Consider the following 22,646-nt stretch of genomic DNA (forward strand, 5'->3'; position numbering starts at 1 on the left):
ACAAATCTTCAGCACTACAACCAGGATTTGTCGGGGCCCATAGTCTTTGTTTTATCCAGTGCACTCAGCCGTTTCTTGATATCAGGTGGAGTGAATCGAATTGGCTGAAGACCGGCTTCTGTGATGGCGGGGATAGCGGGAGGAGGCCGAAATGGATCATCCACTTGGCACTTCTGGCTGAAGATGGTTGCAAACGCTTCAGCCTTGTCATTTGCACTCACGTGCTGGACTCTGCCATTATTGAGGATGGGAATGTTCACGGAGCCTCCTCCAACCGTTAGTTGTTTAATTGTCCAACACCATTCATGACTGGATGTGGCAGGACTGCAGAGCTTTGATCTGATCCGTTGGTTGTAGATTCGCTTAGCTCCGTCTATAGCATGTTGCTTCCGCTGCTTAGCATGCATGTAGTCCTGAGTTGTAGCTTCACCAGGTTGGCACCTCATTTTTAGGTACGCCTGGTGCTGCTCTTCTACACTCCTTATTGAACCAGGGTTGATCCCCTGGCTTGTTGGTAATGGTAGTGAGGAATATGCCGGGCCATGAGGTTACAGATTGTGCTGGAATGCAATTGTGCTGCTGCTGATGGCCCACAGCGCCTCATGGATGTCCAGTTTTGAGCTGCTAGATCTGTTCTGAATCTATCCCATTTAGCACGGTGGTAGTGCCACACAACATGCTGGATAGTGTCCTCAGTGTGAAGACGGGACTTTATCTCCACAAGGACTGTGCGGCGGTCACTCCTACCAATACTGTCATGGACAGATGCATCTGCAACAGGTAGATTGGTGAGGACGAGGTCAAATAGGTTTTTCCCTCGTGTTGGTTCGCTCACCACCTGCCGCAGGCCCAATCTGGCAGTTATGTCCTTCAGGACTCGGCCAGCTTGGTCAGTAGTGATGCTACTGAGCCACTCTTGGTGATGGACATTGAAGTCTCCCACCCAGAGTGCATTCTGTGCCCTTGCTACCCTCAGTGCTTCCTCCAAGTGGTGCTCAACATGGAGGAGGACTGATTCATCAGCTGAGGGAGGGCGGTAGGTGGTAATCAGCAGGTGGTTTCCTTGCCCATGTTTGACCTGATGCCATGAGATTTCATGGGGTCTGGAGTCAATGTTGAGGACTCCCAGGGCCACTCCCTCCTGACTGTATATCACTGTACCGCTATCTCTGGTGGATCTGTCCTGCCGGTGGGACAGGACATACCCAGGCATGGTGATGGAAGAGTCTGGGACATTGGCTGAAAGTTATGATTCCGTGAGTATGGCTATGTCGGGCTGTTGCTTGACTAGTCTGTGGGACAAGTCCCCAGATGTTAGTGAGGAGGACTTTGCAGGGTCGACTGGGCTTGGTTTGCATTTGCCGTGCCTAGTGCTCTGATGCCAGGTGGTCCTTCTGGTTTTATTCTTATTATGACTTTTTGTAGCCAGATTGTACAACCAAGATGAAAAAGTAAGAGTGGTAATACTTTTAACATCTGAATATATATTTATTTCAGAAGATTTTAAATTTTTTCTTGTTTTCCCACTGGAGGCTGCATTACTCAAATCCGTTGTATCAGATATTAGAAAGCACCATCTGAGATTAGGAGCTGTAGGCAACAGTTCGGTGTGTAAACTGTTTGCTGTGGGGGTAATTTTGACTCTGGGTGATAGTGTAAAACAGCAATATCGATTGGGCCACCCGTTATATATTTCTCCCAATTTTCATTTCCATTGAGATGTATAATGGGTGGCTGCATTGATATCGGCCATTTTACACCATCATCCAAAGTCAAAATTAACCCTTGTGATTTAACATTTACACAAGGCAGGTATTTTCTTTTTATTTCAGCAAAAACCTTGGAGTGCACCTTAAAAATCAATACTCAAAAACAAATAGGATGTCTCTTACCTTTATGGTTTTGGTCTGAAGTCTAAGTCCATTTAAAGTATTAATTGCTTTTTCTGCATCCTTTGGATCGACATAGTTCACAAAACCGTATCCCAAACTTTGCCCTGTTTAATAGGAATTATAGATAGCCAACCTTTAGTTTCTGAAAAGTAGTGTACCACAATACTGCAACTCACCAGGAACAACTTGTGCTTCCTGAAAAGAGTGAAGTAATCTTTAGGTTGTTCTAAAAGACAATAAAGCAGACCCCCCAACTTCATCTCAACTCTTGTGATCAAATTATGTCTAACTTTATAATGTAAGGTAGTACTAATGTAAAATACAGAAGTCTAAGCTTTTCTTTGTAGTATAGAATATTTTCGGGCTCATGGAACCAAAGTGAAGCTGTATGTAATTTATCAAAATCTTTCAGTGCAACTTATAAAAATTAATTAACATTAAAGTATCACTATTAACACCCCTTTTAAAAGTCAAAATATTAGAAATACCTATGTTTAGATTTAACTTTTTGTTTAATTTGTTGATTTAAAAAAAAATTGTGTTTGCAGAGATGAGTTCAGATAATATCACTAGAGGCAACTGGAATGGAAGAGTTAATAGGTTCAACTTTAACACATTTGCCCACCACATTTCCTGAGGCATTCCGCTGGCAGTGTCATTACTACATGCAAATCGGGGTCCTACGATGTACAATGGACCCTGAAGCAATTTCGAGGGACAACTGGGTGATGCGTGTGCCATGCACGCACTGCCCACTTATACTAGACAGTGAAGCAGTGCTCCTCCGTGCTCCAGAAGAATACTATGGGTCACTGCTGCTCCAGGCTCCCTTCCCGCTCCCCGACCATCCTGCCTGCCAGCTGGCTCAGCTTCCAGGCTGCCCAATATTGCACCGGTTAGCAGCCACAGGACGCTCATTTGGGGCATGCAGCTCACTGGTGAAATGATAATGCCTGGAGTCAAAATCTACCTCAATGAATGTGATAGTATTTCTCACATCATACTAACATACATAGTCCAATTGATGGGTTTTTTGAAGATTCCAAGAGCTGTGTTCCTTTGCAACAAATAACAGGATATTAATTATTTGTAAGTTTTATTTTTAAAAGGGACACTGGTGATGAAACGCATGTTTTTATTTATTAACAGAAATTACCTTTTTTATCTGAAGTATTTTATCTATGTTAGGGGTCTCTTGAAAATGTTCATATTATAACCTTTTTGTAATTAATTTCCATACAATCTAGTGCTGAACTGCAATATAGTACATGCATTCCTTGCAAATAAAATCATAGAATGATACAGCACAGAGGGAGGCCATTCCGTCCATCATGCCTGTGCCGGCTCTTTGAAAGAGCTGTCCACTTAGTCCCATTCCCCTGCTCTTTCCCTGTAGCCCTGCAAATTTTTCCTTTTCAAGCATATATCCTATTCTCTTTTGAAAGTTACTTCTGAATCTGCTTCCACCACACTTTCAGGCAGTGCATTCGAGATCATAACAACTCGCTACTTAAAAAAAATTCTCCTCATGTCCTCCTTGGTTCTTTCGCCAATTATCTTAAATCTGCCTTCTCTAGTTACTGACCCTCCTACCAGTGGAAACGGTTTCCTCCTATCTACTCTATCAAAACCCTTCATAATTTTGAACACCGCTTTCAAATCTCCCTTTAACCTTCTCTGCTCTAAGGAGACAAATATAAAAGATAAATAGCAGGTACCCATTGTGTACAAATCTTTCTGAGTGAACTGACCTGTTGTCACATTAGATATTATGGTTCAGGTGCGGTAAACAATTTTAAACAAGTTTTAATAGTTCAATGGGTTCTAAGACTACAACCATGGTAATACAGTTACATGGATGACCGATACAAACACATTGTTATATGATACAGTTTGTAGATCATGCTACTTAAAAAAATTGAATCATTGAAAAATACTGCATCAAATATTTAAGAAATGTTTTGGATATCCATAAACCGGAAGCCAGAATTGAAAGGAATTTTGGAAATTCAACAGTTCTTCTAATTTGTTGCCTAACATCCAATATGTTAAGTCCTGTGTTTGTGTGATTTAAGAGTAAAGCTGATATAAAATATAATTGGATTAATATATACACCCGCCAACTATAATTAGTATTAATCTTGATTCAAAATATTTTTTTCATTAAAGCTTTATGCATATTATGTTGTTACGGTTGTTTCCTGCTTATCAGAAGAGTCATGACTTAAGCACTGTTAGGAAGCCATGAGAAGAAAATAGCCAGACACTAACCGAGGGTTGCCACCCACTGTTGTGCTGTTGGATTTATTAATACAGTACCGATTATTGAAGATAGTTGTATGACTTTTCAACAAACCAATTTTAGTTATTTATAGTCAACTGGATATTACAAACACATAACTGGTTATTATGCACAGACAATAATTATTATAAGATGTGGGAGCTCATTTTGAGCATTCAAAAAACAATCTCAGATTGTAAATAATTTTGATTTTTAAAATACATTTTTCCATACCTACCAGTATTTTTTAAATCAGCTGTAGTCAGTACCATTGAAATGCATGGAGATAGGAAACAGGAAGTAAAACAGGGCAAATTTACTTATAAGAGCTACGTCTAAACTTAAAAAATTTAAGGTTCAAATGTTATTTTATGTTGAGCTTTTTGACTGAACTTGTCAAAGTGTTCAGCAAGTAGTCCACAATGATTTTGTATATTAGAGAAATTAATGTTTAAATAAGTACTTCCCAAAAAAGAATTACAGATGTTAAACTCTCATTTTATCTCTTCCTTGTCAGCAGAACTTCAACACAAGTATATAATGCTGAGCATCATTTATTCAGCAGCCAAATTCTAAAGTGTGCCAAAATTAGAGAACCCCATGCCTGAGGAACTGGTCAATTTTAAAAAAAAAATAAAAGTGAAAATGAAAGGGCCACTATTTTGATGTTTTGATATTTGTAAATAAAGGACATGAAGCTGAATAAAATGATGCAATATGCCACAGTTTAACTTAGCTTTGAAACAATATTTTCAAATACACTTTTCAAAATACAAAGTATTTAACTTCAGCACACATATCTACATATCAGAACACCACATCAAAATAATTGCAAACTTTTTTTTATAAATTGAATTTCTCCTCTCTCGTCCCCTGAGCCACATATCTTCTGCAGCCAAACTGTCTTCAATGCTAATTTAAGTTAGCTGCTAGAAGGAACTTGTGACTAAGTGACCTGGTGAAAGCTATCCATCCTGATTTCCACTCAGTGTTTCTTCCAGGATGCAAGGTTGATATTGGGAAAATATGGCAAAGGAATTTTTAAAAAAAATTGTTCTTGGGATTTGGCGACACTGACAAAGCCAGATTTATTCCCCATCCCGAGTTGTCTTGAGGGCATTAAGAGCCAACCATGTAGTATGCAGTGTGGGACTGGAGTCACATGTAGGCTAGACCAAGTAGGTGTGGTAGGTTCCCTTCTCCATAGGACATTAATGAACCAGTTGTGTTTCTACAACAATCTGGCAGCTTTCATGGTCATTTTATCTTGGTGCTAGCCCATAAATTAGCAGATTAATTAAATTCACAACTTGCCATCATGGGATTTGAACTCAGGACCTTTGGGTTGTTAGCTCAGTACCATAACCACAAGGTTTAATTTAAACTATATTATACAGTACCATGGTGGCAGGTGACAACATATTGCTCCACTGTTTCTAAATAGCTTTTTCAACTTTCCACATCATAATTAAATGTACCATTCTTTTTTAAGAAGGATGCAGACGTTTGTTATACCTTAATAGCAATGCAGCAAGGTTAGACTTTGTTTACCTGGAAGATTTGTCTACAGGAATACTTTTTTCTGCTCTTTAATTTTAACACACTGCAATTAACATTTGGAACGAAAATTTCATTGCCAATGGTGTGATGAAACGTGTAAAAATAATGCACTTGTGGAAATTATTATTTGTCAGTTTTCTTAACTCTAAAGACATTGAAAGATGCAAGGCATTTTTTTTGCTACCCAGACATTATGATAATTCACCTACTGCATATACTTGTGTATAAGATGAGAATTTTATGTCCCTGTTATGGATTAAAAATTGAGGGAGAGTGGTTCCTTGTATACCCAGTTTAATTCCTCAGATAATGAAGCAGTCCATGCCTGCATGCAACAAGACCTGGACAGCATTAAGGCTTGAGCTGGTTAAGTGGTAAGTAACAAGTGCCAGATAACGACCATTTCCAACAAGGGAGAGTATAAACACCTCCCCATGACACTCAATGGCATTACTATCGCCGAGTCCCACACTAAAAACACTGGGGGTCATCATTGACTAGAAACTCAACTGCAACAGCTACACAAATGCCGTAGCTACTAGAGAGGGCCAGAGGCTGGGTATTCTGCGGTGAGTAGTTCACCTCCTGACTCCCCAAAGCCTCTCCACTAATATAAGTCAGTGTGATGGAATACCCTCCACTTGCCTGGATGCAGCTGCAACAATACTCAAGCAGCTCAGCATCATCAAAGACAAAGCAGTCTCCTTGATCGGCACTTCATCCACCATCTTAAACATCCATTCCCTCCACCTCTGGCAAAAGAACCAGAGGGGAAATTAGGAGAAGTTTTTTCTCGCAGTGAGTAGTTATGATCTGGAACACAATGCCTAAAAGGATGGTGGAAGCAGATTCAATAGTAACTTTCAAAAGGGAATTAGATATATACTTGAAACGGAAAAATTTGCAGGGCTATGGGGAAAGAGTGGGGGAGTAGGACTAATTGGATAGCTCTTTCAAAGAGCCGGCACAGGCATGACGGGCTGAATGACCTCCTTCTGTACTGTATGATTCTATGACCACTGGCATACCATGGATGCAGTATGCACTATCTACAGGATGCACTGCAGCAACTATCCAAGGCTACTTCGGCAGCACCTCCCAAACCCGTTACCTCTATCACCTAGGTGGGAATTTGGGGGGGGGGGGGGCGGGTGGGGGGAGAGGTGGTGTTTGTTATATATGAGTATTGTCTTATATGCAAGTATATGCAGTATTTCAGGGCGATATATATAAATAAAATGTTTACAGTGGAAGAAACAATTACTTACATCATATAATTCAATACTGCTAAGGAACACTCAATCCAATATAATTGCAAACTTGTATCACACGACAGCACATGACCCATTATTTAAAATAAGTTATGTTATTAAGAGTCATTCTGTAACTTTCAGTAGTATGCAAAATCTATATTCTGTATTATGTATCAAGCATTGATAAGATTTGAAAACCCAATAAGTAGGTGCTGATAAATGGTTAAGAAATAATAAAATGGTTAAGAGACAAGAGCATCAGGTTTTTTTTAGCTTAGATGCAAAGTACCTTTTTTCTTAAAAAAAACTCCTCAAACATGTTTCACTCTGTGTTGTGCACACAGATATGGGCATTCACACTGACATCACATCCTGTCTTCTCATGGTTCCAGCATTTTAATACCTCTACATGTATGCTGCTAAAAACTGCTTATACAAAAAAGTAAACGGTTCACCTTAGAGGATTAACAGTCTTCAAATGAAGTTATCCATATTCCATGGATGTCAAGCAATCCAACAGGGCAAAGCACAAGGGAAATCTATCCATTTAAGAGATTTTTGTCCTTGCACCATGTGACTTCCCCTCCCATAACCATATATATACCCCTAAGCCATTTGGTCTATCTTGAATTCTTTTCAGCAGGAGGCGAGGTAACATAAGGTTAAGTGGGGGAAAAAATAGAACACAGATTCCATTCCTTTAAAATTAGGGAAAATAAAAGCACTTGTTAATCTGATTGCTTAACAAATCTTGAATCATGCTTAGGCATTTAAAAAAATTCTGTTGGAATTCCTAGATAAACATACCGTAGGAATTTAACAAGTATTTTGTTAAATGGCACAAAATGTTTGCGTAGGTTAATTTTTATGTTAACATATTGCACAATGGTACTATCTAAAAAAGCCAAGATTTCATTTAATGACATTTTACTATTGAACACGCAGTTTTACTATAAAGTATAATTACAGTTATAGCATAATGCAGAAACCCACTTTGTTGTAGAACAAAGTTGAGAGACAAGGAAGGTGGCAAATCCGGTATGGAAAAACAGCTTATTTTGTTATAATTTATACGCCATTATCTAATTCTTCCAAAGTAGTATTTCTTCTGCAAGAGGGAAGGCATGTCTGCTTCAAATATAAGGCAGTTGCCAGCCCAGCTTTGTGAGCATGTTGGCAAATGTGTGAGATTAATCTTGTAGCTGTCTTATGAATGTCAATGGAAATAAAAATTGGGTGAAATGTAAAATGGGCTGCTGATTTGCTATCACCTGTTTTACACGATGGCACAGTCAAAATTACCCCCATAGAATCTTACAGCACAGAAGGAGGCCATTCAGCCCATCATGTAGGTGCCAGCTCTTTGAAAGAGCTATCCAATTAGTCCCACTCCCTCGCTCTTTCCCTATAATCCTGCAATTTTTCCCTTTTCAAATATATATCCAATTCCATTAACCTTGAAACTGGCCTAAAAAGTAATTATTGTTCCTCAATACTGTTCTTGGTAGTAAAGGACCTCCATTTGTATTCAAAATACTTAGTCAGGTAACCAGGTTTTTTGTTTTGATTACATTCCAAATCAGATAAATAGAATTTCACATGCATATCACTAGGCTAAATTTTTACAGGCTGAAGAATAACATCTCACTAGAGATATTGACCGCTAATTGATAAACTGTCCTTTGATGATAGGTTTACCCAAAGTTTTATTTCCACATTACTGGGCATTTAGCCTTGTCTTTCAATAAACAAGCTATCACTTAAAGACTGGCCTAAGCAGAGTGCCAAAATAAAGACTAGGGGCCTGATTTTAGCAGGCCTGCGGGTTTCCGGCGGGTTGGGTTTCGGGAGCGTGGTCAACACGCTCGGTGAAATTAGTGGGTTGCCCGCGCGATCGTAGCAGGCAAACCACTAATTGGAGCCACTTACCTGCTCCTCCGGGCTCCGCGCTGCTGGTCTGCGCGTCGGTCGGGCTGCGCATGCGCAGTACGATCTGTCAGCTGGAGGCTCTCTAGTTAAAGGGGCAGTCCTCCACTGACAGATGCTGCAACCAAAAGAACACATTACAGCATGGAGCAGCCCAGGGGGAAGGCTGCTCCCAGTTTAATGATGCCTCACCCCAGGCATCACCAGATGGGGTGAGGAGGAGGGGGAGGACAGAGATCTTCCACCCGGCGGGCGGGAGGAAGCGGCCTGCCTCTGCCACCAAGAAGGCCTGGCTCGAGGTGGCAGAGGAGGTCACCTGCACCACCAACATATCGCCCACCTGCATACAGTGCAGGAGGCGCTCCAATGACCGCAGTAGGTCAGCCACAGTGAGAACACGTAGTCTTTCCCCTACACTCCGTCTGCCACAACACTGCCCCCACCCCACATCTCCTTCGGCACCGCCAACACCACTCTGTCACATCATCCCTCATACCCACTCAAACCCCATCCTCATCTTACCTGCAACTACTCACCTCGCCAGTACTCATCCCGCCACTACCACTCAACCCAATCCTCATATAATCCCATGGCTCTATCCCATACTCACCCTCTCGTGCATCTCCCTCACGGCCAGCCTCACTCAACCTGCCACCAGCTGTGCTGCAGCCACAGGGCATGCATCACATATGTGCAGTAGGCAGCGTAAGGCAAACGTGTCGTGAGCATGAAGGGGATGCACAAGGGTGTTTGAGGGTTTGTCATGGGTGTTACCTATATTGAATTTCAGAACAACTCACATCACACATTACATTGGCACCACCACTGCCATGTCTCCGCGAATCCTGTCTGTTTTGCGCAATAATGCCCGCTCCTGGGTATCACTATGAGGACCCACCACTGATGCCACCCATTGTGTCACTGCAGAGCATGTATTTGCAGGGCTCCTCCGCGCAGACGACTGAGAGACATCGGCGGTGTACCCGGCTGCACCCTGGAAGGATGCGGAGGAGAAGTTGTGGAGGCCAGTGGTGACTTTGGCAGCGACAGGTAAGCAGATGGTGCTGGGGCCAGCCAGGAGCAGCTCGGCATGAAAGAGGCTGCAGATGTCCACGACTACATGTCGAGTGAATCTGCGCCTCCGTCTGCACTGCTGCTCGGAGAGGTCCGGGGAGCTGCGCCCCGGTCTGTGGACCCTGTGGCGAGGGTAGTGCCCTCTGCGACGCGTCTCTCTCTGCGGTAGCCCTCCCTCCTGCTGTACAGGTGGATGTGTCACAGCACTCTGTTGTGGAGCTCCACGTGTCAGAGGTGGACGGCGTGGATGGCGAGGCTGGTGATGCTGTTCGCCCTCCGAGGGGGTCATGACTGCAGCTACGACGGCCCCCATCCGCAATATGTACATCTGAGGGGGTCCGCAAGGTAGGCACATGTCTCCGGACCCCGGGGTGAGTGTGCAGGTTGGTGACTTTGACCGTCAGGAGGGGGGTGGTGGAGGCCACACTTTGTCCCAAGTGACAGAGCGGCCTCCTGCAATGGGTGAGGGTCTCCCCCCCCACCCACCCCCCAACCTGTCAAATGGACCTTTGCAGCTGCCACAGGCTGACGGCTGCAACACGTCCAGTTCAATTAGGACTGTTTCCCCCAGTGTGTGAAACAGTCCCATGTTTCTCCAAAATCACACACAGTCCCTTAATCAGGTCAGTTAATGACCTGAACATGCGAAATAAATACTGTCAAGTGGCATCCCGCTGGCACCCCCGCACGTCATCGGGGAACCCGGAAGTGGGCGAGATCATGGCGCGATCCGGTCACATGCCTGGATATCGGGATTTTCGGGGCACCCCCGCTGGAAACGCACAGAAAATCAAGCCCTAGCTACCTTCCTAGGGTGTTTTTCATTTTCAAAAGTAGGCATCCTTGAAAAGCCAATGATTTCTTAGAAGAAGCACGTTTCAAAGTCAGAAAAACGCTAAAGTATAACGGGCAAAATTCAACTTTGGCGTAGAATGAGCGGTAGCGGATTGGTCGCCTGTTATACACCCCACCCGATTTGCCTTTCCATTGTAATGTTTCTTTCAGGTGTTTTGCTTTTGTAATGTCGGGATGATGTCCACGTGACCCTCCCATCCCCACTTCTATGTAGTATGAAGAACATGGCCAAAGAACTTGTTTGTTTTCACCCAATGTTTATGGGGAAAACAAAGATACATAATCCTAAATATTTCCTGGCAAGTGATTGAGTGGAAAGCAGGATAGGACTTCAGTTTGTATAATACACCAATATTTTGAAGAATGAAAAAAACTATACAAGGTCGGCAGTCTTTCTTCCTTTATTCATTCACTAGTGAAGACTTGGACAGTTATGATAAATGGAAATGAGTTCCTTCCTCGGGAAATGACAATCTAGGATAATTTATGTCTTTGGCATCTAAACGGTAATCTAGCAGAGCAGATTGCCTGCCCTCCTGCCCTATATAGCATGCATACTACATAGAAGTGGGGTGAGGGGGATCATATAGACACCATCCTAATATTACGAACGCAAAACATCTGAAAAAGATATTGAAATTGTGTGGGTTCTATAAAATGTGGGCGATTCGATCTGGCAGATTATTGCCCAGGTGGTGAATATGAAAATCTGGCTCTGTCAAACCCCTTTGGCTGTGACAATGCACTTGCCAAACTGAAGAACGTCCATGTTAGACAAATCAAAGCAATGGTTCTTTACAAACATATGTGGATTATTGCATGTTGTAGCTTTACAGTTAATGTAAATCTGGTTTAAATTGGTGCAGATGGTAGCCATGAACTGAGCAGAATCTTGAATTATGGCCTTAAGTTCCCAAACCTTGAGCAAGGTTAGAGATTAGGAAAAACTTTCCCCTCCCCTCCAGGATAGTGGATATGTGGAACACACTCCCAAAGAAGGTAGCTGGTTTGGGGTCAATTGGCATCTTTATAAAGCACCCAGATTAATATCTCTATGAAGCAGGATTAAGAGTTACAAAGACATTTAACAATCGCTCGATTTTTTTTTCAGGGGAGCTGCAAAAGAAAATTAATGTTCTCTAAAGGAGACTAACAGATGGTGCGGAAGGAAGACCAAGATAGGATAATCAAACATTTACTCTGGATGGAGCGGGCTACATGGTCAATTCTTGTCTGGATTTTCTTAATTCATTAAATCTCATACTGATCAATGAAAATCTGTTAAACGAGCAAGCAAAGCTTAAAAGTTTAAAAAGATGATACATGGGTTTATGAACAATGCGATTTAATTCTATTGGAGGAATTAAAGGAGAGGATTATCATAAACAGAGAAATAAGGGAAACACCTGCAAGAGAACCATAGATAAAGAGGCTTGTGCATGAAGGTAGATTGATCTTGGATTCATGTGGAGGAATAACAATTGTTGGAAATATTCCAAGCCTAGAGAAGTTTCATAAGTAAGAGGGTTATATAACACATAGAACACTACCAAAAAAGCTTCCATATAATGATCTTATCACAGTCAATTAATGATTTCCTTAGAGTACCCACCACCAGAGCTGCTCTGAGGCTCAGGATCCAGTGCTGACAGTGTCCTCAAAAGGATATTTCACTCTTGTTTTGGAAAGACTTCAAATATTTGGAAGATATTGTAATGAAAAGCTTTTTTCTGTGATCTATTTCAGGGCTATTGCTGGGCAATTGAAATTATTGTGGATCCTGACTTGCGCTCTTGACTATACCAATAAAAATATTTTTAATCCTACCTTACCTATTCTTCATCTTTGTAATGACCCTGAAGATTGGCAAAAGCATTCAAAAATCTTCCCCTATTGTGGCATGAACATGGCCTTCAGGACCAAATGTCTGCAATCTCTGTTCCTACAACAACAGGTTCTTAGTGTTTTTGTTGGGCAGCTTTTCCTAAATTATTCTTGTCATGTATTGGTGTTCTCTGCTTTCTATCCATAGCATTTAGGCCAATTATCATAGAATTATACAGTACAGAAGGGGGCCATTCGGCCCATCGTTTGTTTGTCTCCTGTGAGCTTTGGTTTGCATCTTCTTCTCTGTTCTGGCCAACATTCCTCCCTTAACCAACTCCATTCAAAATCAGATTATCTGGTCATTTATTCATTTTCTGTTGTGGGACCTTGCTGTTCAAAATTTAGTTGCTGTGTTGTTTACATAACAACAGTGACAGCACTTCAAAAGTAATCCATTGATTTTGAAGTGCTTTAGGATGCCCTACTATATAAATGCAAATTCTTTCTTTTCTTATTGAGTTTAATTCTTTCCTTATCCTTCCTTTTCTGTCCCACACTCTGCTATGCAGGATCTGCCTCCTGCTGCTTCTGTGTTTATACAACTCTAGCTCAATTTATTTTGAGGAATTCTTCTGCCACTGCTGATGTACAGCCTGTTGCACTTGCATGAAAGACCATTATTCTGATACAATACAGCATATAATCTCTCAAGCCTGCTTCTCTGAAAACTATACATGCGCTCTCAAATTTATATCTTTTCGCCAAGTGCACTGCCAAAATGTCACTGTATAAGGAAATTCTTTTGTCTTCATAGGTGTCTTTTGGTAGCTGCCCACATGTACTCTTTCCCCTGCAAATTAAGAAAACAAATAGCCATGGTTTGTCTTTGTCCTTGAAGATTGCAGCCAGTGTCAGTATACTTTCTCCATAATCAATTTTTTATCTGACTTTATTTACAGCATTATTGTCAGTATCCTGGATACCCTTTGGGTCAGTTCCCTTTGTATTCTCAGGTAATCCCAAAATTCTTCAGATTGTTTAGTGATCTCTGTTGCCAGGTTGTTTTTTGTCCCACAAATGATTTTGTCCCTTTCCTTTAGGTAATCCAGTCAATCTCTGATATAATTGCTCCTCTCTGCACCTTCAGTGCTTTGATCACATTTTGGTTGCTTTGCACCGTTAATGTTTTTTTTGTTAAATTTTCTCTGGTGCATCTTTCAATTCTTCGCTCATATTTCTTTATTCAGAGAGACCTAGTTTATGTCCTATGGTTGTTGAAATTGGCTTGGATTTTGGCAGTTTGCCTTCTTTTCATAAATGTTTTAAGACATCCTCAGATTGTTGTGCCAAAATCTGCTTATTATGTTGTTTTGTTTAGGAGGCACTGGTTAAGCTCAGCGTTTGTTTTAAAGTCTTAAATAAAACTGCTGTTGCCAGAATTTTGATTGTTGCTTAGGTCTATAAGGGAACTTACTTACAAATTCATCATTCTCCAATTGGATGTCCCAATAAGGTCATTTTTTCATAAAAATGTTGTCATTTTCTGGTGGAGTTATATCATAAGGTTGAGCAGTTCTGTCACAGTATTTTGAGTTATTGTATGCATTGGGGTTTCAAGGAACATTGATCTTTCTGCATTTATCCCCAGTCTCCAGTACTTCCTTGCCAGCTCTCATCAGGACTGTAAATTTAAAATATCATTACAGAACGCCAGAGAACTCTTCCAGTTTTGCTTGATTATGAATTTGACTACAATGATGTCTGTCCACAGAAGTACATTGTATTGAAAGCAGGAAAGTTAACCAAATCACACTGAAATCCAACATACTTATGTGCTTAGTAAGGCCACGTTCTCTGTAGACCCTGTTCCATATATGCACCTCCCAGAAATGCATCTGTTGGTACTGCTATAGATTATCTACTTTTCCACCACTGAGAAATGTCTGGAGAAACCAAATCCTTCCACAGTTACTGAGCATTTGGGTGATAGATTCAGACTGAACCAACAGATGACCTTAGCCATTAGCTTCTAAAGGAAGCTTTGGCTGCAAATCTGTGACCTGACCTGAAAGATGTCAGCTGCAAACTGATCGGTAGCTACAATATAACTGCACTCAAACAGTTTCTGTGTCTCCATATTTTTTGTGGAAACAATTAGCATCTTTTAAATTTATGGCTATTTGCCAACCTTTAGATGTAAAATCTGAGTATTAATAAGTAGTGACATTAGAAGAAACAATTCCTTTCTGAGGAACTTTTTCAAATTTTTGGTATCAGCAACCGATCTGAGTCACTTTTTGCTTTTTCTCTTGGTTTTATAGCAGTCTCTATGTTAAATGAGAATGTTTTGTAATGTTATGAAAGGAGACAATTACACTATATGAGTTGGATTTCCTTAGTCTTTTAATGGGGAGGGATGAAGGAAGGAACCCTTCCAAGAAAGGTAGTTCACGCTTGTAATTCATCTGTGGTGATCAGTCACTGTTGACTTAGAAAATTGAGCAGTTCTCCTCCATACTGTACCATATTGATGCATCATTATACATAGGTTGAAGTATTGCAATGAATCTTCCAGTAACTGTGGACCGGAGTGTTTGTGCCTGAACACTGCAGAGTATTTTTGCGGCTACAGAGGAACACTGTCTGGCTGTCTTTCGCATTTCTTTGGAGGATAGCTCTTCAAAATAAGCCCTGAAACAGCATTTATTAGCTGTTATGTCAGTTTCTACTTGGTAAATCTCACTCATTCACTGTCTCAGTTGGTAAAGGCAGCGTGTAACTTGAGTCACTTAGACCAGAACTTGCAAGGTTCAATTCCCAATCCGTGCTGAGCTAACTAATCTCAGTGAGGTTCTACAACCGGCCTCAGCATTCCTTGGGTAAGGTTCCTGTTCCTGATGGCTATCCAGTGATCCCTTGTGGAAAGTACGCACGTTTGGCCAGTGGTGGAAGACAGAATTGGACTGGCCTGTGATTTCCCTTATGGGGGAAAAGATTGCTAACACTTGCTATTTAAACTCACATTTGAAAAACAGGTTGGCTTCAATGAAGGCTCAGTCTATAATGCTGTCTTTTGACACAAGAAACCATTTCTAAAGTTGGGCCTGCTTGGAAAAGAACATTATTTGATTAACTGACTGAACAGCCACATCGAGGACATCATAGATCCCCTTCATCTGCTATTCATATTACATTCTCAAGAAGAGAGAGTTCTATCTCAGAAATTATAGTACAGAAGAAGGCCATTAGGCCTATCATACCTCTTCTGCTGCGAGGTATCCAATTGGAGTGATCTACTCTAATCCCATTTACCTACACTATTCATCAGCATCATCGGCTATTGCATGGGCTTCTCATATGATACTTGGTTTGTTTAAAATTGACAGTGGAAGCCAAGCAAACTCCCACCTTGTTTAACTCTGCAGGATGTTAAGTCATGGCGGCTGTCCCCACCTAGAGAACTCAAGAATTGTAACTTGCCAGCATTATGGTGGCCATGGCTTAAATGTCTCCTTCCCTTCCTCATCAGGTCTGCCATATACTCTTTAGGCAGAAGTTTCTGATCAATTGGGGACTACGCTTTGGTTTAAAACCAAGACAATTTCTAATACATTAGATGTACAGACCATTTGGATCCACCCATATGTTGGTGACTGGCTCTGGAGTCCTCAAGCTCGTTTAATAGCTTGTAACATCATTACAGCCTCACACTGATAAATCTGTTGCTATCTCCACCTCAGAAGAATTTGCATCTAATTCCCTTAATGTACCGTGGTCCAATAAAGTTGACAATGGATATGAACTGTCACCCAATATTGTTGGGGAGTTCCTGCCTTTGTTGGCCTCCATAGATGGGATGGCTCTGACATAATGAATTAGGTATCGAATTACCCTAATGAGAGGAATGATGCAAGGTAGCTGTTGTTTCCTTCAACTAAGAGTCCTCACTGATTGCTCTATCCTTTTGCCTTGCTCAGTAAGTTGATCACAATACTCCAATGGTATCTTTTTCATTGAATGGAGAACGTAAATTTCTTCTGTCTAGAATCCCACAGGCAACATCAATATACCAGTTGCCTTGCGGTTCTTTCCCCAAAGTTAAATTCAAAAATTAACGTGGGAACCTTAAGGACAAGCTTTTCCTCAAAATGTTTGGATTTAAAGCTTGTGTACTTATTTGGCCAATACTATGAATTTGACAATTCGTCAAATGTACAAGATGGCCATTGTGGTTGAGGAGGGAGTACTTGTACAGTAAAAGAAATTGAATATTTAAAGGGATTTCTTGGCTGAATAATTTATACATTTATCCAGAAAGATGAAGGATAATTTTTTAAAAAATGATTTAGGGAGACTGCTAATAATAAAGCCTGCAAAAAAAGAAAATACGTGGTGCAGGATAATCATTTCTAAAGCAAACGGGTATTCGTGGTATATATTCCATTAAGTTGCCTGACTCGCCACAAGTATGTGGAGTACTAGTGAATTTATTTTGTTTCAATTAGTTCAAATATCAACATTATCTAAAATATATCTTTTTGTTGCAAATCTTATACGTTTTTATACGAAATCAGGAAATTTCTAAACATTCACACAGAATTTTAAAAGTTTTAACAGATCAGAAAAAAAACTGTGGTGCTGGCTAAGAGTGGACTTCTAAAGGCCCAGCCAAATTTGTACTGGACCAAGAAAGTGTGTAGGGAATGTAATGAATAGCTGTTGAAAAGTCTAATGTTTCTTGGTAGTTCCTCTGCTGGTGGGGAGGGGAAAGGATGGCGGTTGACAGGAAAAGTGCACATGAAAGGATAAATGAACATTCTGGGATTTTACTTGATTACCTTTGGAGATCAGGGATATTTGTGCAGAGTTCCTTTAGTAGATCAAATGCATGATAAGGGGGAAATGTGCATGATCTACAGCAAGAGTGGCCTTGATGGGCCAAACAACCTTTTTTCATTACATGCTTTCTTATGTTCTTTCTTGGGTGGTAATGCCTCATGTTTGTGTATTAGCATGTTGTGCTCCAGAGGAGGATACAGATTCACCTCTATAATTTCTCACTGGGGACTTTCTGATTTCACTTGGGCATTCCTTGTGCACGTAGCTCGGAATGGGGCCTAAGAGAACATGAATGATAATTAAGAAAAAAAACAAGATGATAGGATTGTGCAAGTTATGTCAAACACAAATTTCCAATTCCTGAACTTATTGGGGATAATTTTCACTTTTTGAGGAGGCAGAAAATTGGCCGTAGCGGATCGGTCGCCTGTTATACACCCTGGCCGATTTTCCTTTCCATTGACTTCGATGTTGGTGTATAGTGGCCAGCTGATCTGCTACCCCTGGTTTTCTGCCCCCGTTGAAAGTGAAAATTACCCCATTACCTTTGCATTTTCATCATAGCAGTAATCATCTTATATATTGATTACTAAATGTTTTCATTACTTAAATATATGCACCTGTAATTTTGGCAGGGGTTCTCTTGTGGGAGTTCGGTGGTATCCTCAGAGAAGTGGTGTAAATGGCTGAAAATGGCAATTTATGTCATTACTCTGGGAGTTCTAATGAACTCCCACCAAAGTTACAGCAGGAGATTGGAAGAACCCTGTGGAAATTCAGAGCCTTTCTGTTTAGAATTTAAAACACACAAATAAATCAAAACTATATAATTTAGCATACTGAACTAAATTTGACAAATCGAAAATTGTTGCTTGGACCTGTCTCAACAGAAGTGCTATGTCTTTACACTTCATTGTATGTTTAAGGCCCAAACTAACCTGTTATTTTATCTCGAACAAGTTTGCATGATTCTATTTCACCGATGCTCCCAAACAAACTTCTGAATTCTTCCTGTGTCATGTTTTGGGGAAGATAGTTGACTATGAGGTTGGTTTTGCTGTCATCTGTAGGAGCTCCTGTCTGCATAGGCGATGGGCAGTTTCTACTGTTGCTTGATGGACCATTGGGTGTGTTTGACGTAGGGCCATTTGACACCTGAGGTTCCATGGTGCTGATTATCTAAGAGAATGCAAAGTCAGTATTAAAATTCCACGGATGATCACAAGGGAATAAACTCCCTTCCAATAGTCAGACATGTCTGTCAGTATAGAATATGCAACTTTGATTCAACTCCTTTAAAAATCAAAAATATACTATCTGTAATTTCACTAGTGTAATACACCCAAGAACATTAAATATAGAAATCAAATGTGAAGTCACACTCGTGAATCATAGTCAATTATATATTCTGTTAGCTGGGAAGTTACTACTGCTTTAGGCAAATTCATAGAATCCATATTTGAAGATAAACTTAGTGCGCCTTTAGAAATGCATGGGTTAATCAAAGACAGCCAGCATGGATTTGTTAAATGCAAAGTGTGTTTAACAAATTTAAGAGTTTTTTTGAAGAAGTGGATTGGATAGATAAAGCAGATGTAGTGTATATGGATTCTCAGAAGATGTTCAATAAGGTGCCTTATAGCAGTTTTTTTAATACAGAAATTAGACATACAGTACAAGAAGTGTAGCAGCATGAATAGAAAGTTAGTTGACGGACAGTAAACAAACGCCTGCTGCTCAGATTGAAGAAGGGTTGGAAGCGTTGTACCCGAGGTCAATGCTGAGTCCATTTTTGTTCTTAGTATTTATAGATGGTTTGAACTTGGGTATAAGGAGCACAATCTCTAAATTTGTTGATGGCACAAAAGTAGGGAGTTTCACAAACAGTGAGGAGGACTGTAAAAGACTTAAGGAGGACATAAGTTAGTCAAATGGACAGACAGGTGGAAGGAGCAATTTAACGTGGGTAAATGTGGGGTTATACATTTTGGGAGAAAAAAACAAGGAAGGGGAGCATACGCTTAAGGGAAAGATACTGTAGGGTGCAAATGAACAGAGACCTAGGGGTTTAAGTATATATGCAGAGAATTTCCTCAGGGGTTCTTCTAATCGGCTGCTGCATCTTCAGTGGAAATCCTGGATACATGTGTAAATGGGGTTTCCATCAATCTTCCGTTAGAGTTATGGCGGCTGATTGGGAACCCCCGAGGAAATTCGCAGCGGTAATTCCTTGCAAGAGTGAGTGCAGGTAGATAAAGCCATAAAAAGGTCAACGGTATTTTTGGTTTTACAATTAAAGGCATAGAGTGCAAGAGTAAACAAATAATGATAAATTTATATAAAACTTTGGTTAGGCTACAGCTGGAATACTGTGTGCAGTTTTGGGCACCCCATTATAGAAAGCACACAAGGCGCATAGAGACAACTTAGATTCACCAGGATGCTGCCATGGATGGGAAACTATAGATATGAGGAGAGATGTGAGAAACTGGGACTATTATCAATGGAGCATAGATGGCTAAGAGGAAATTAATAGCTAAAAAAAATGCAGGGCTTTGATAAGTTGAACAAGGAGAAATTATTTCCTCTGGTTGGACAGTTGCTGACTAATGTCCTTCAGGGAAAGAAACCTGCCACCCCTGCATGGTCTGGGCCACATGTGACTCCAGTCCCACACTATGTAGTTGAATCTTAATGCCAGTGTTGCCCACATCCCAAGAGCAAACAAAAAAAATGTCACTGACCATGGGTCATCAATTTTAAAACTGTCATTAACGCAGCGAGAGAGGTTAGGAGAAATTTCTTTGCTCAGAGGGTTATTGGAACATGGAATGCTTTGCCACAGGGATTGGTTGAGGTAGAGATCATTGCAAGTTTTATAGGAGAATTGAATAAATATTGAAAGAGAGGAAGATACAGGACTATGGGGAGAGGGCAGTGGGTTTAGTATTGAATTGCTCTAGCAAAGAGCAAGCATTGGCATGATGGGCTGAATGTGCCTCATTCTGTGTTATAAACCTTCATGGTTCTATACAAGATGATGCATTTGCCTATTAGAACAATGGGGGTAATTTTAACTTTGGGAGATGGTGTAAAACAGGCGATAACGGATCTGCCGCCCATTATACACCTCGCTCGATTTTCCTTTCCATTGTGGAAAGCAAAATCTGCGGGGTGTACTATGGGCAGCCGATCCAATATTGTCTGTTTTACACCACTGCCCAAAGTTAAAATTACCCCCACTGAGTTTTCTGATTGGAACAGCTTTCTTGGTACTAGCATGTTGCAAACTTTTAGTAATGAAAAGCTGTATTTGGTTACTGTAATAAAGTCCAGATTTGAAATGCTGGCTAAAATCACATTGCTTTTCTTTGTTAGAGATCAGACCTTAAGATTATTACATAGCAGTATATAAATGTAGCAGCATAATAATAATGACGCGTTGTCAAAGATCACTATAAAAATAAACAAAAAAAATCCACTGCTCAGTGTTGTCATAATGAAAAATGGAATTTACCTCAAGCCGCAGTGATCATAATAAATCTCAGTAGTTAGATATCATAAGCTAACTTGTGTGGAATATTTTCATTATAGTCTTCTTTATATCACTTTGCTTGACTTTTTTTTCATTGGTTTTACAAAGTGAAAGAAATCTTGTAGCAAATGTGCCTGTCAGATATCACTGGCAAACCTTTCACGTTCACTGCTGTCTTCCATTTGTTTCCTACTTCTTAACTAACATTTTTCATTTGGATAAACAGATATCAATGTAAATTAAAGACTTTATGCATCAACAACTGAACAGGACTATTGCACATGTACATATATTAAAGTGACTTAGTCGTACAACAGAATAAAGCAGTAATCCAAATTTGTCAAAAATATCCTGCAGCTTCCTTTTTTAGGATACATGTCAAAATCTCACCCAAAATTACAACACACCCTCATTTAGCCTCACTTTTAAACACCCATTCTCTCACACAAATTAACTTGATAATTTCTCCATAAAACCCAAGACAAGATGCAATTACCATTGTGCAGCTGCGGACTGTGGCATCAGTAGCACGCATTGCAAGGCTATCACTGTTTAGTTAATCACAAGCACAGCACTGCTTTTTAATCTGATTATCGGTGAAGCAGGTACGGCTCACTGAACTGCCAACACAGCCTACGGCACTCTCCCCAACACTTCTGCATTTTACGCCAAAAAAAGACAATTTAAATTACTGAATAAAATGTATCCTATTAGTGTCTACTATTGAAAATAAAATCTTCCCTGGAATCTTTGCTCTTTTCAGCTTAATAGAAACTGCCTTGAAATAATACTTTACTCCAATTTTCATATACTCCATTCATTTCCTCCCCTTGCCCAAATTTAAAAAAAAATAAAACCGAGATAAAAATTCCAAAACACTACAATAATCAACTAGTACATTTTCTGTTAGTTATATGCAATCTGCTCTTTTACATCCTGTTTTTAAATAGTTATTCTTTTTATATAATGTATGCTGCATTTTACAGTATTCACAAAAAAAAAGGTTTTATTTAGAACAAAAGTACATAACTATGATTTAGGTTACACCTTCTGATGCCTTTACATCATCTGCTGTACTTCACATCATATTTTCTGAGTTTCTGAAAATTTTTGGTGTAAATGTAGCTACTCAAATTAGCTTATACCGAGGCAAAGTTAATGCATTAACAGCATTATCTTTCTTTTAAAAAACGAATTTCTATTTCAATGTGAAACACAATACCAATATATTATAGAATCAAGGTCAGTCGTTGGTGTTCTCCAGAGAAAAAAAGGTGGGAGGGGAGGGAAAATGAGTAACAGTTGCTATGGATGATCTGCTCAAAAGATGTGGTATTTAAAATTGTTCCATTTCCCCCAGGGGTGTAGGAGGTTAGGTTGGGGAGGAAGAACTGTCAAGGTATACATTTAATGAAAATGATCTCATATTCGGTAAAACTGTGAATATGGAAAACAAATCCAACAATTTGGGTTACAATATGTAGAACAGTGTGGTATTTCAATAATTTTGTGCAGAATTTTGAGAAATATATTTTCTCCCCCATCAGTTAACTCAAAATGGGAGTGACCTGGGGCACAAAATCATCTTACTCTGGTGAATACAG

At 40.2% G+C, this 22,646-nt stretch overlaps 2 protein-coding genes across 3 annotated transcripts in view; one reads left to right on the forward strand and one right to left on the reverse strand.

The window, feature by feature from the left end:
• Positions 1–12,637, forward strand: part of LOC137325306 (glucosidase 2 subunit beta-like) — a 205,672-nt gene extending 193,035 nt beyond the window's left edge. For both annotated transcript variants that reach the window (XR_010963861.1, XM_067990240.1), the window contains one exon: positions 11,953–12,637. The gene's annotated coding sequence lies outside the window, so the exon portion shown is untranslated. The remainder of the gene's footprint in view (positions 1–11,952) is intronic.
• elavl4 (ELAV like neuron-specific RNA binding protein 4) overlaps positions 1–22,646 on the reverse strand; it is an 87,135-nt gene that overhangs the window by 30,058 nt on the left and 34,431 nt on the right. Inside the window, exons 2-3 of the mRNA XM_067990245.1 lie at positions 18,446–18,686; positions 1,893–1,996 (exon numbers count right to left, since the gene is read on the reverse strand). Of these exons, the coding sequence (XP_067846346.1) occupies positions 1,893–1,996; positions 18,446–18,686 (345 nt within the window). The remainder of the gene's footprint in view (positions 1–1,892; positions 1,997–18,445; positions 18,687–22,646) is intronic.

Source organism: Heptranchias perlo, chromosome 9 (genome assembly GCF_035084215.1).
Source record: "Heptranchias perlo isolate sHepPer1 chromosome 9, sHepPer1.hap1, whole genome shotgun sequence".
In the NCBI taxonomy this organism is placed as follows: domain Eukaryota; kingdom Metazoa; phylum Chordata; class Chondrichthyes; order Hexanchiformes; family Hexanchidae; genus Heptranchias; species Heptranchias perlo.